Source organism: Oncorhynchus nerka, linkage group LG5, assembly GCF_034236695.1.
Source record: "Oncorhynchus nerka isolate Pitt River linkage group LG5, Oner_Uvic_2.0, whole genome shotgun sequence".
In the NCBI taxonomy this organism is placed as follows: Eukaryota; Metazoa; Chordata; class Actinopteri; order Salmoniformes; family Salmonidae; genus Oncorhynchus; species Oncorhynchus nerka.
The window spans coordinates 17,050,913-17,066,000 of NC_088400.1; the positions used below are offsets into that span (position 1 = coordinate 17,050,913).

General features: G+C 45.4%; 1 protein-coding gene across 1 annotated transcript in view; it reads right to left on the minus strand.

The window, feature by feature from the left end:
• LOC115126125 (SH3 domain and tetratricopeptide repeat-containing protein 2-like) overlaps positions 1 to 15,088 on the minus strand; it is a 51,513-nt gene that overhangs the window by 5,687 nt on the left and 30,738 nt on the right. The window contains 1 exon segment of the mRNA XM_065018420.1: positions 1,037 to 1,203. Coding sequence (XP_064874492.1) covers positions 1,037 to 1,203 — 167 coding nt within the window.

Genomic DNA, 15,088 nt, shown 5'->3' on the forward strand with positions numbered 1-15,088 from the left:
TTTGGATTAGGGTTAGTTATGTTAGGTTTTGGATTAGGGTTAGTTATGTTAGGTTTCGGATTAGGGTTAGTTAAATTAGGTTTCGGATTAGGGTTAGTTATGTTAGGTTTTGGATTAGGGTTAGTTATGTTAGGTTTTGGATTAGGGATAGTTATGTTAGGTTTTGGATTAGGGTTAGTTATGTTAGGTTTTGGATTAGGGATAGTTATGTTAGGTTTTGGATTAGGGATAGTTATGTTAGGTTTTGGATTAGGGATAGTTATGTTAGGTTTTGGATTAGGGTTAGTTATGTTAGGTTTTGGATTAGGGTTAGTTAAATTAGGTTTCGGATTAGGGTTAGTTATGTTAGGTTTTGGATTAGGGTTAAATTAGGTTTCGGATTAGGGTTATGTTAGGTTTTGGATTAGGGTTAGTTATGTTAGGTTTTGGATTAGGGATAGTTATGTTAGGTTTTGGATTAGGGATAGTTATGTTAGGTTTTGGATTAGGGTTAGTTATGTTAGGTTTTGGATTAGGGTTAGTTATGTTAGGTTTCGGATTAGGGTTAGTTAAATTAGGTTTCGGATTAGGGTTAGTTATGTTAGGTTTTGGATTAGGGTTAGTTAAATTAGGTTTCGGATTAGGGTTAGTTATGTTAGGTTTTGGATTAGGGATAGTTATGTTAGTTTTGACAGTATTATTAAACGTGTCGGTTCCTGGCCTGGAGGGTTAGGGTTAAGGTAACTCACTATGGAGGTTCCTGGCCTGGAGGGTTAGGGTTAAGGTAACTCACTATGGAGGTTCCTGGCCTGGAGGGTTAGGGTTAAGGTAACTCACTATGGAGGTTCCTGGCCTGGAGGGTTAGGGTTAAGGTAACTCACTATGGAGGTTCCTGGCCTGGAGGGTTAGGGTTAAGATAACTCACTATGGAGGTTCCTGGCCTGGAGGGTTAGGGTTAAGGTAACTCACTATGGAGGTTCCTGGCCTGGAGGGTTAGGGTTAAGGTAACTCACTATGGAGGTTCCTGGCCTGGAGGGTTAGGGTTAAGGTAACTCACTATGGAGGTTCCTGGCCTGGAGGGATATGAGGAGGCCCATCTCAAAACACAGCCTGACGTCCTGGCTCCTCCCCCTGTCCTTGTAGCTCCGCCCCAGCCATAGGTAGGTCTGGACGTGCTCCTCGTCAACGGGACTCTCCCAGATCTCCAGGAACAACGACAGAGACCTGAGGGAAATACAGTAGGAAACAGTTCCACTCACTCAGCAGGTTACAACCATGTAGATATACAGACCAGCCTCACTCAGCAGGTTACAAACATGTAGATATACAGACCAGTCCCACTCAGCAGGTTACAACCATGTAGATATACAGACCAGTCTCACTCAGCAGGTTACAACCATGTAGAGATACAGACCAGTCCCACTCAGCAGGTTACAACCATGTAGAGATACAGACCAGTCTCACTCAGCAGGTTACAACCATGTAGATATACAGACCAGCCTCACTCAGCAGGTTACAACCATGTAGATACAGACCAGTCTCACTCAGCAGGTTACAACCATGTAGATATACAGACCAGTCTCACTCAGCAGGTTACAACCATGTAGAGATACAGACCAGTCCCACTCAGCAGGTTACAACCATGTAGATACAGACCAGTCTCACTCAGCAGGTTACAACCATGTAGAGATACAGACCAGTCCCACTCAGCAGGTTACAACCATGTAGATACAGACCAGTCTCACTCAGCAGGTTACAACCATGTAGATATACAGACCAGCCTCACTCAGCGGGTTACAACCATGTAGATATACAGACCAGTCTCACTCAGCAGGTTACAACCATGTAGATACAGACCAGTCTCACTCAGCAGGTTACAACCATGTAGAGATACAGACCAGTCCCACTCAGCAGGTTACAACCATGTAGATATACAGACCAGTCTCACTCAGCAGGTTACAACCATGTAGATATACAGACCAGTCTCACTCAGCAGGTTACAACCATGTAGATATATAGACCAGCCTCACTCAGCAGGTTACAACCATGTAGATATACAGACCAGTCCCACTCAGCAGGTTACAACCATGTAGAGATACAGACCAGTCTCACTCAGCAGGTTACAACCATGTAGATATATAGACCAGCCTCACTCAGCAGGTTACAACCATGTAGATATACAGACCAGTCCCACTCAGCAGGTTACAACCATGTAGATACAGACCAGTCTCACTCAGCAGGTTACAACCATGTAGAGATACAGACCAGTCTCACTCAGCAGGTTACAATCATGTAGAGATACAGACCAGTCCCACTCAGCAGGTTACAACCATGTAGATACAGACCAGTCTCACTCAGCAGGTTACAACCATGTAGATATACAGACCAGCCTCACTCAGCAGGTTACAACCATGTAGAGATACAGACCAGTCTCACTCAGCAGGTTACAACCATGTAGATACAGACCAGTCTCACTCAGCAGGTTACAACCATGTAGATACAGACCAGTCTCACTCAGCAGGTTACAACCATGTAGATACAGACCAGTCCCACTCAGCAGGTTACAACCATGTAGATACAGACCAGTCTCACTCAGCAGGTTACAACCATGTAGAGATACAGACCAGTCTCACTCAGCAGGTTACAACCATGTAGATATACAGACCAGTCCCACTCAGCAGGTTACAACCATGTAGATATACAGACCAGTCTCACTCAGCAGGTTACAACCATGTAGATATACAGACCAGTCTCACTCAGCAGGTTACAACCATGTAGATATACAGACCAGTCTCACTCAGCAGGTTACAACCATGTAGATATACAGACCAGTCTCACTCAGCAGGTTACAACCATGTAGATATACAGACCAGTCCCACTCTGCAGGTTACAACCATGTAGATATACAGACCAGTCCCACTCAGCAGGTTACAACCATGTAGAGATACAGACCAGTCTCACTCAGCAGGTTACAACCATGTAGATATATAGACCAGCCTCACTCAGCAGGTTACAACCATGTAGATATACAGACCAGTCCCACTCAGCAGGTTACAACCATGTAGATACAGACCAGTCTCACTCAGCAGGTTACAACCATGTAGAGATACAGACCAGTCTCACTCAGCAGGTTACAATCATGTAGAGATACAGACCAGTCCCACTCAGCAGGTTACAACCATGTAGATACAGACCAGTCTCACTCAGCAGGTTACAACCATGTAGATATACAGACCAGCCTCACTCAGCAGGTTACAACCATGTAGAGATACAGACCAGTCTCACTCAGCAGGTTACAACCATGTTACAGACCAGTCTCACTCAGCAGGTTACAACCATGTAGATACAGACCAGTCTCACTCAGCAGGTTACAACCATGTAGATACAGACCAGTCCCACTCAGCAGGTTACAACCATGTAGATACAGACCAGTCTCACTCAGCAGGTTACAACCATGTAGAGATACAGACCAGTCTCACTCAGCAGGTTACAACCATGTAGATATACAGACCAGTCCCACTCAGCAGGTTACAACCATGTAGATATACAGACCAGTCTCACTCAGCAGGTTACAACCATGTAGATATACAGACCAGTCTCACTCAGCAGGTTACAACCATGTAGATATACAGACCAGTCTCACTCAGCAGGTTACAACCATGTAGATATACAGACCAGTCCCACTCTGCAGGTTACAACCATGTAGATATACAGACCAGTCCCACTCAGCAGGTTACAACCATGTAGAGATACAGACCAGTCTCACTCAGCAGGTTACAACCATGTAGATACAGACCAGTCTCACTCAGCAGGTTACAACCATGTAGATATACAGACCAGTCTCACTCAGCAGGTTACAACCATGTAGATATACAGACCAGTCTCACTCAGCAGGTTACAACCATGTAGATTACAGACCAGTCTCACTCAGCAGGTTACAACCATGAGATACAGACCAGTCTCACTCAGCAGGTTACAACCATGTAGATACAGACCAGTCTCACTCAGCAGGTTACAACCATGTAGATATACAGACCAGTCTCACTCAGCAGGTTACAACCATGTAGATATACAGACCAGTCCCACTCAGCAGGTTACAACCATGTAGATACAGACCAGTCCCACTCAGCAGGTTACAACCATGTAGATACAGACCAGTCTCACCAGCAGGTTACAACCATGTAGATATACAGACCAGTCTCACTCAGCAGGTTACAACCATGTAGATATACAGACCAGTCTCACTCAGCAGGTTACAACCATGTAGATATACAGACCAGTCTCACTCAGCAGGTTACAACCATGTAGATATACAGACCAGTCTCACTCAGCAGGTTACAACCATGTAGATATACAGACCAGTCTCACTCAGCAGGTTACAACCATGTAGATATACAGACCAGTCTCACTCAGCAGGTTACAACCATGTAGATATACAGACCAGTCTCACTCAGCAGGTTACAACCATGTAGATATACAGACCAGTCTCACTCAGCAGGTTACAACCATGTAGATATACAGACCAGTCTCACTCAGCAGGTTACAACCATGTAGATATACAGACCAGTCCCACTCAGCAGGTTACAACCATGTAGATATACAGACCAGTCTCACTCAGCAGGTTACAACCATGTAGATATACAGACCAGTCTCACTCAGCAGGTTACAACCATGTAGATACAGACCAGTCCCACTCAGCAGGTTACAACCATGTAGATATACAGACCAGTCCCACTCAGCAGGTTACAACCATGTAGATATACAGACCAGTCCCACTCAGCAGGTTACAACCATGTAGATATACAGACCAGTCTCACTCAGCAGGTTACAACCATGTAGATATACAGACCAGTCCCACTCAGCAGGTTACAACCATGTAGAGATACAGACCAGTCTCACTCAGCAGGTTACAACCATGTAGAGATACAGACCAGTCTCACTCAGCAGGTTACAACCATGTAGATATACAGACCAGTCCCACTCAGCAGGTTACAACCATGTAGATACAGACCAGCCTCACTCAGCATACAGACCAGTCTCACTCAGCAGGTTACAACCATGTAGATATACAGACCAGTCTCACTCAGCAGGTTACAACCATGTAGAGATACAGACCAGTCCCACTCAGCAGGTTACAACCATGTAGATACAGACCAGTCTCACTCAGCAGGTTACAACCATGTAGAGATACAGACCAGTCCCACTCAGCAGGTTACAACCATGTAGATATACAGACCAGTCTCACTCAGCAGGTTACAACCATGTAGATATACAGACCAGCCTCACTCAGCGGGTTACAACCATGTAGATATACAGACCAGTCTCACTCAGCAGGTTACAACCATGTAGATATACAGACCAGTCTCACTCAGCAGGTTACAACCATGTAGATATACAGACCAGTCCCACTCAGCAGGTTACAACCATGTAGATATACAGACCAGTCTCACTCAGCAGGTTACAACCATGTAGATATACAGACCAGTCTCACTCAGCAGGTTACAACCATGGATTACAGACCAGTCCCACTCAGCAGGTTACAACCATGTAGAGATACAGACCAGTCTCACTCAGCAGGTTACAACCATGTAGATATACAGACCAGTCTCTCAGGAGGTTACAACCATGTAGATATACAGACCAGTCCCACTCAGCAGGTTACAACCATGTAGATATACAGACCAGTCTCACTCAGCAGGTTACAACCATGTAGATATACAGACCAGTCTCACTCAGCAGGTTACAACCATGTAGATATACAGACCAGTCTCACTCAGCAGGTTACAACCATGTAGATATACAGACCAGTCTCACTCAGCAGGTTACAACCATGTAGATATACAGACCAGTCTCACTCAGCAGGTTACAACCATGTAGATATACAGACCAGTCTCACTCAGCAGGTTACAACCATGTAGATATACAGACCAGTCTCACTCAGCAGGTTACAACCATGTAGATATACAGACCAGTCCCACTCAGCAGGTTACAACCATGTAGATATACAGACCAGTCTCACTCAGCAGGTTACAACCATGTAGATATACAGACCAGTCTCACTCAGCAGGTTACAACCATGTAGATACAGACCAGTCCCACTCAGCAGGTTACAACCATGTAGATATACAGACCAGTCCCACTCAGCAGGTTACAACCATGTAGATATACAGACCAGTCCCACTCAGCAGGTTACAACCATGTAGATATACAGACCAGTCTCACTCAGCAGGTTACAACCATGTAGATATACAGACCAGTCCCACTCAGCAGGTTACAACCATGTAGAGATACAGACCAGTCTCACTCAGCAGGTTACAACCATGTAGAGATACAGACCAGTCTCACTCAGCAGGTTACAACCATGTAGATATACAGACCAGTCCCACTCAGCAGGTTACAACCATGTAGATACAGACCAGCCTCACTCAGCAGGTTACAACCAGACCAGTCTCACTCAGCAGGTTACAACCATGTAGATATACAGACCAGTCTCACTCAGCAGGTTACAACCATGTAGATATACAGACCAGTCCCACTCAGCAGGTTACAACCATGTAGATACAGACCAGTCTCACTCAGCAGGTTACAACCATGTAGAGATACAGACCAGTCCCACTCAGCAGGTTACAACCATGTAGATACAGACCAGTCTCACTCAGCAGGTTACAACCATGTAGATATACAGACCAGTCACTCACTCAACCATGCAGGTTACAACAACCATGTAGATACAGACCAGTCTCACTCAGCAGGTTACAACCATGTAGAGATACAGACCAGTCCCACTCAGCAGGTTACAACCATGTAGATATACAGACCAGTCTCACTCAGCAGGTTACAACCATGTAGATATACAGACCAGTCTCACTCAGCAGGTTACAACCATGTAGATATACAGACCAGTCCCACTCAGCAGGTTACAACCATGTAGAGATACAGACCAGTCTCACTCAGCAGGTTACAACCATGTAGATATACAGACCAGTCCCACTCAGCAGGTTACAACCATGTAGATACAGACCAGTCTCACTCAGCAGGTTACAACCATGTAGAGATACAGACCAGTCTCACTCAGCAGGTTACAATCATGTAGAGATACAGACCAGTCCCACTCAGCAGGTTACAACCATGTAGATACAGACCAGTCTCACTCAGCAGGTTACAACCATGTAGATACAGACCAGTCTCACTCAGCAGGTTACAACCATGTCAGACCAGTCCCACTCAGCAGGTTACAACCATGTAGATACAGACCAGTCTCACTCAGCAGGTTACAACCATGTAGAGATACAGACCAGCCTCACTCAGCAGGTTACAACCATGTAGATATACAGACCAGTCTCACTCAGCAGGTTACAACCATGTAGATACAGACCAGTCTCACTCAGCAGGTTACAACCATGTAGATACAGACCAGTCTCACTCAGCAGGTTACAACCATGTAGAGATACAGACCAGTCTCACTCAGCAGGTTACAACCATGTAGATATACAGACCAGTCCCACTCAGCAGGTTACAACCATGTAGATATACAGACCAGTCTCACTCAGCAGGTTACAACCATGTAGATATACAGACCAGTCTCACTCAGCAGGTTACAACCATGTAGATATACAGACCAGTCCCACTCTGCAGGTTACAACCATGTAGATATACAGACCAGTCCCACTCAGCAGGTTACAACCATGTAGAGATACAGACCAGTCTCACTCAGCAGGTTACAACCATGTAGAGATACAGACCAGTCTCACTCAGCAGGTTACAACCATGTAGAGATACAGACCAGCCTCACTCAGCAGGTTACAACCATGTAGATATACAGACCAGTCTCACTCAGCAGGTTACAACCATGTAGAGATACAGACCAGTCTCACTCAGCAGGTTACAACCATGTAGATATACAGACCAGTCTCACTCAGCAGGTTACAACCATGTAGAGATACAGACCAGTCTCACTCAGCAGGTTACAACCATGTAGATACAGACCAGTCTCACTCAGCAGGTTACAACCATGTAGATATACAGACCAGTCTCACTCAGCAGGTTACAACCATGTAGATATACAGACCAGTCCCACTCAGCAGGTTACAACCATGTAGATACAGACCAGTCCCACTCAGCAGGTTACAACCATGTAGATACAGACCAGTCTCACTCAGCAGGTTACAACCATGTAGATATACAGACCAGTCTCACTCAGGAGGTTACAACCATGTAGATATACAGACCAGTCCCACTCAGCAGGTTACAACCATGTAGATATACAGACCAGTCTCACTCAGCAGGTTACAACCATGTAGATATACAGACCAGTCTCACTCAGCAGGTTACAACCATGTAGATATACAGACCAGTCTTACTCAGCAGGTTACAACCATGTAGATATACAGACCAGCCTCACTCAGCAGGTTACAACCATGTAGAGATACAGACCAGTCCCACTCTGCAGGTTACAACCATGTAGATATACAGACCAGTCTCACTCAGCAGGTTACAACCATGTAGAGATACAGACCAGTCTCACTCAGCAGGTTACAACCATGTAGATATACAGACCAGTCTCACTCAGCAGGTTACAACCATGTAGATATACAGACCAGTCTCACTCAGCAGGTTACAACCATGTAGATATACAGACCAGTCTCACTCAGCAGGTTACAACCATGTAGATATACAGACCAGTCTCACTCAGCAGGTTACAACCATGTAGAGATACAGACCAGTCACACTCAGCAGGTTACAACCATGTAGATATACAGACCAGTCTCACTCAGCAGGTTACAACCATGTAGATATACAGACCAGTCTCACTCAGCAGGTTACAACCATGTAGATATACAGACCAGTCTCACTCAGCAGGTTACAACCATGTAGATATACAGACCAGTCTCACTCAGCAGGTTACAACCATGTAGATATACAGACCAGTCTCACTCAGCAGGTTACAACCATGTAGATATACAGACCAGCCTCACTCAGCAGGTTACAACCATGTAGATATACAGACCAGTCTCACTCAGCAGGTTACAACCATGTAGATATACAGACCAGTCCCACTCAGCAGGTTACAACCATGTAGATATACAGACCAGTCCCACTCAGCAGGTTACAACCATGTAGATACAGACCAGTCCCACTCAGCAGGTTACAACCATGTAGATATACAGACCAGTCTCACTCAGCAGGTTACAACCATGTGAGATACAGACCAGTCCCACTCAGCAGGTTACAACCATGTAGTCAGACCAGTCTCACTCAGCAGGTTACAACCATGTAGATATACAGACCAGTCTCACTCAGCAGGTTACAACCATGTAGATACAGACCAGTCCCACTCAGCAGGTTACAACCATGTAGATATACAGACCAGTCCCACTCAGCAGGTTACAACCATGTAGATATACAGACCAGTCCCACTCAGCAGGTTACAACCATGTAGATATACAGACCAGTCCCACTCAGCAGGTTACAACCATGTAGATATACAGACCAGTCCCACTCAGCAGGTTACAACCATGTAGAGATACAGACCAGTCTCACTCAGCAGGTTACAACCATGTAGATATACAGACCAGTCTCACTCAGCAGGTTACAACCATGTAGATATACAGACCAGTCTCACTCAGCAGGTTACAACCATGTAGATATACAGACCAGTCCCACTCAGCAGGTTACAACCATGTAGAGATACAGACCAGACCAGTCTCACTCAGCAGGTTACAACCATGTAGATACAGACCAGTCCCACTCAGCAGGTTACAACCATGTAGATACAGACCAGTCTCACTCAGCAGGTTACAACCATGTAGAGATACAGACCAGTCTCACTCAGCAGGTTACAACCATGTAGATATACAGACCAGTCTCACTCAGCAGGTTACAACCATGTAGATATACAGACCAGTCTCACTCAGCAGGTTACAACCATGTAGATATACAGACCAGTCTCACTCAGCAGGTTACAACCATGTATATACAGACCAGTCCCACTCACAGGTTACAACCATGTCAGACCAGTCTTACAGCAGGTTACAACCATGTAGATATACAGACCAGTCTCACTCAGCAGGTTACAACCATGTAGAGATACAGACCAGTCCCACTCTGCAGGTTACAACCATGTAGATATACAGACCAGTCTCACTCAGCAGGTTACAACCATGTAGATATACAGACCAGTCTCACTCAGCAGGTTACAACCATGTAGAGATACAGACCAGTCTCACTCAGCAGGTTACAACCATGTAGATATACAGACCAGTCTCACTCTGCAGGTTACAACCATGTAGAGATACAGACCAGCCTCACTCAGCAGGTTACAACCATGTAGATATACAGACCAGTCTCACTCAGCAGGTTACAACCATGTAGATATACAGACCAGTCTCACTCAGCAGGTTACAACCATGTAGAGATACAGACCAGTCTCACTCAGCAGGTTACAACCATGTAGATACAGACCAGTCTCACTCAGCAGGTTACAACCATGTAGATATACAGACCAGTCTCACTCAGCAGGTTACAACCATGTAGATATACAGACCAGTCCCACTCAGCAGGTTACAACCATGTAGATACAGACCAGTCCCACTCAGCAGGTTACAACCATGTAGATATACAGACCAGTCTCACTCAGCAGGTTACAACCATGTAGATATACAGACCAGTCTCACTCAGCAGGTTACAACCATGTAGATATACAGACCAGTCCCACTCAGCAGGTTACAACCATGTAGATATACAGACCAGTCTCACTCAGCAGGTTACAACCATGTAGATATACAGACCAGTCTCACTCAGCAGGTTACAACCATGTAGATATACAGACCAGTCTTACTCAGCAGGTTACAACCATGTAGATATACAGACCAGCCTCACTCAGCAGGTTACAACCATGTAGAGATACAGACCAGTCCCACTCTGCAGGTTACAACCATGTAGATATACAGACCAGTCTCACTCAGCAGGTTACAACCATGTAGATATACAGACCAGTCTCACTCAGCAGGTTACAACCATGTAGAGATACAGACCAGTCTCACTCAGCAGGTTACAACCATGTAGATATACAGACCAGTCTCACTCAGCAGGTTACAACCATGTAGATATACAGACCAGTCTCACTCAGCAGGTTACAACCATGTAGATATACAGACCAGTCTCACTCAGCAGGTTACAACCATGTAGATATACAGACCAGTCTCACTCAGCAGGTTACAACCATGTAGATATACAGACCAGTCTCACTCAGCAGGTTACAACCATGTAGATATACAGACCAGTCCCACTCAGCAGGTTACAACCATGTAGATACAGACCAGTCTCACTCAGCAGGTTACAACCATGTAGAGATACAGACCAGTCACACTCAGCAGGTTACAACCATGTAGATATACAGACCAGTCTCACTCAGCAGGTTACAACCATGTAGATATACAGACCAGTCTCACTCAGCAGGTTACAACCATGTAGATATACAGACCAGTCTCACAGAGGTTACAACCATGTAGATATACAGACCAGTCTCACTCAGCAGGTTACAACCATGTAGATATACAGACCAGTCTCACTCAGCAGGTTACAACCATGTAGATATACAGACCAGTCTCACTCAGCAGGTTACAACCATGTAGATATACAGACCAGTCTCACTCAGCAGGTTACAACCATGTAGATATACAGACCAGTCTCACTCAGCAGGTTACAACCATGTAGATATACAGACCAGTCCCACTCAGCAGGTTACAACCATGTAGATATACAGACCAGTCCCACTCAGCAGGTTACAACCATGTAGATACAGACCAGTCCCACTCAGCAGGTTACAACCATGTAGATATACAGACCAGTCTCACTCAGCAGGTTACAACCATGTAGATACAGACCAGTCCCACTCAGCAGGTTACAACCATGTAGATATACAGACCAGTCTCACTCAGCAGGTTACAACCATGTAGATATACAGACCAGTCTCACTCAGCAGGTTACAACCATGTCAGACCAGTCCCACTCAGCAGGTTACAACCATGTAGATATACAGACCAGTCCCACTCAGCAGGTTACAACCATGTAGATATACAGACCAGTCCCACTCAGCAGGTTACAACCATGTAGATATACAGACCAGTCCCACTCAGCAGGTTACAACCATGTAGATATACAGACCAGTCCCACTCAGCAGGTTACAACCATGTAGAGATACAGACCAGTCTCACTCAGCAGGTTACAACCATGTAGATATACAGACCAGTCTCACTCAGCAGGTTACAACCATGTAGATATACAGACCAGTCTCACTCAGCAGGTTACAACCATGTAGATATACAGACCAGTCCCACTCAGCAGGTTACAACCATGTAGAGATACAGACCAGTCTCACTCAGCAGGTTACAACCATGTAGATATACAGACCAGTCCCACTCAGCAGGTTACAACCATGTAGATACAGACCAGTCTCACTCAGCAGGTTACAACCATGTAGAGATACAGACCAGTCTCACTCAGCAGGTTACAACCATGTAGATATACAGACCAGTCCCACTCAGCAGGTTACAACCATGTAGATATACAGACCAGTCTCACTCAGCAGGTTACAACCATGTAGATATACAGACCAGTCTCACTCAGCAGGTTACAACCATGTAGATATACAGACCAGTCCCACTCTGCAGGTTACAACCATGTAGATATACAGACCAGTCTTACTCAGCAGGTTACAACCATGTAGATATACAGACCAGCCTCACTCAGCAGGTTACAACCATGTAGAGATACAGACCAGTCCCACTCTGCAGGTTACAACCATGTAGATATACAGACCAGTCTCACTCAGCAGGTTACAACCATGTAGATATACAGACCAGTCTCACTCAGCAGGTTACAACCATGTAGAGATACAGACCAGTCTCACTCAGCAGGTTACAACCATGTAGATATACAGACCAGTCTCACTCAGCAGGTTACAACCATGTAGATATACAGACCAGTCTCACTCAGCAGGTTACAACCATGTAGATATACAGACCAGTCTCACTCAGCAGGTTACAACCATGTAGATATACAGACCAGTCTCACTCAGCAGGTTACAACCATGTAGAGATACAGACCAGTCACACTCAGCAGGTTACAACCATGTAGATATACAGACCAGTCTCACTCAGCAGGTTACAACCATGTAGATATACAGACCAGTCTCACTCAGCAGGTTACAACCATGTAGATATACAGACCAGTCTCACTCAGCAGGTTACAACCATGTAGATATACAGACCAGTCTCACTCAGCAGGTTACAACCATGTAGATATACAGACCAGTCTCACTCAGCAGGTTACAACCATGTAGATATACAGACCAGTCTCACTCAGCAGGTTACAACCATGTAGATATACAGACCAGCCTCACTCAGCAGGTTACAACCATGTAGATATACAGACCAGTCTCACTCAGCAGGTTACAACCATGTAGATATACAGACCAGTCCCACTCAGCAGGTTACAACCATGTAGATATACAGACCAGTCCCACTCAGCAGGTTACAACCATGTAGATACAGACCAGTCCCACTCAGCAGGTTACAACCATGTAGATATACAGACCAGTCTCACTCAGCAGGTTACAACCATGTAGATACAGACCAGTCCCACTCAGCAGGTTACAACCATGTAGATATACAGACCAGTCTCACTCAGCAGGTTACAACCATGTAGATATACAGACCAGTCTCACTCAGCAGGTTACAACCATGTAGATACAGACCAGTCCCACTCAGCAGGTTACAACCATGTCAGACCAGTCCCACTCAGCAGGTTACAACCATGTAGATATACAGACCAGTCCCACTCAGCAGGTTACAACCATGTAGATATACAGACCAGTCCCACTCAGCAGGTTACAACCATGTAGATATACAGACCAGTCCCACTCAGCAGGTTACAACCATGTAGAGATACAGACCAGTCTCACTCAGCAGGTTACAACCATGTAGATATACAGACCAGTCTCACTCAGCAGGTTACAACCATGTAGATATACAGACCAGTCTCACTCAGCAGGTTACAACCATGTAGATATACAGACCAGTCCCACTCAGCAGGTTACAACCATGTAGAGATACAGACCAGTCTCACTCAGCAGGTTACAACCATGTAGAGATACAGACCAGTCTCACTCAGCAGGTTACAACCATGTAGAGATACAGACCAGTCTCACTCAGCAGGTTACAACCATGTAGAGATACAGACCAGTCTCACTCAGCAGGTTACAACCATGTAGAGATACAGACCAGCCTCACTCAGCAGGTTACAACCATGTAGATATACAGACCAGTCTCACTCAGCAGGTTACAACCATGTAGATACAGACCAGTCTCACTCAGCAGGTTACAACCATGTAGATATATAGACCAGTCACACTCAGCAGGTTACAACCATGTAGATATACAGACCAGTCTCACTCAGCAGGTTACAACCATGTAGAGATACAGACCAGTCTCACTCAGCAGGTTACAACCATGTAGATATACAGACCAGTCTCACTCAGCAGGTTACAACCATGTAGATATACAGACCAGTCTCACTCAGCAGGTTACAACCATGTAGATATACAGACCAGTCTCACTCAGCAGGTTACAACCATGTAGATATACAGACCAGTCTCACTCAGCAGGTTACAACCATGTAGATACAGACCAGTCCCACTCAGCAGGTTACAACCATGTAGATATACAGACCAGTCCCACTCAGCAGGTTACAACCATGTAGATATACAGACCAGTCCCACTCTGCAGGTTACAACCATGTAGATATACAGACCAGTCTCACTCAGCAGGTTACAACCATGTAGATATACAGACCAGTCTCACTCAGCAGGTTACAACCATGTAGATATACAGACCAGCCCACTGCAGGTTACAACAGACCAGACCAGTCCCACTCAGCAGGTTACAACCATGTAGAGATACAGACCAGTCCTCACTCAGCAGGTTACAACCATGTAGATATACAGACCAGTCCCACTCAGCAGGTTACAACCATGTAGATATACAGACCAGTCTCACTCAGCAGGTTACAACCATGTAGATATACAGACCAGTCTCACTCAGCAGGTTAC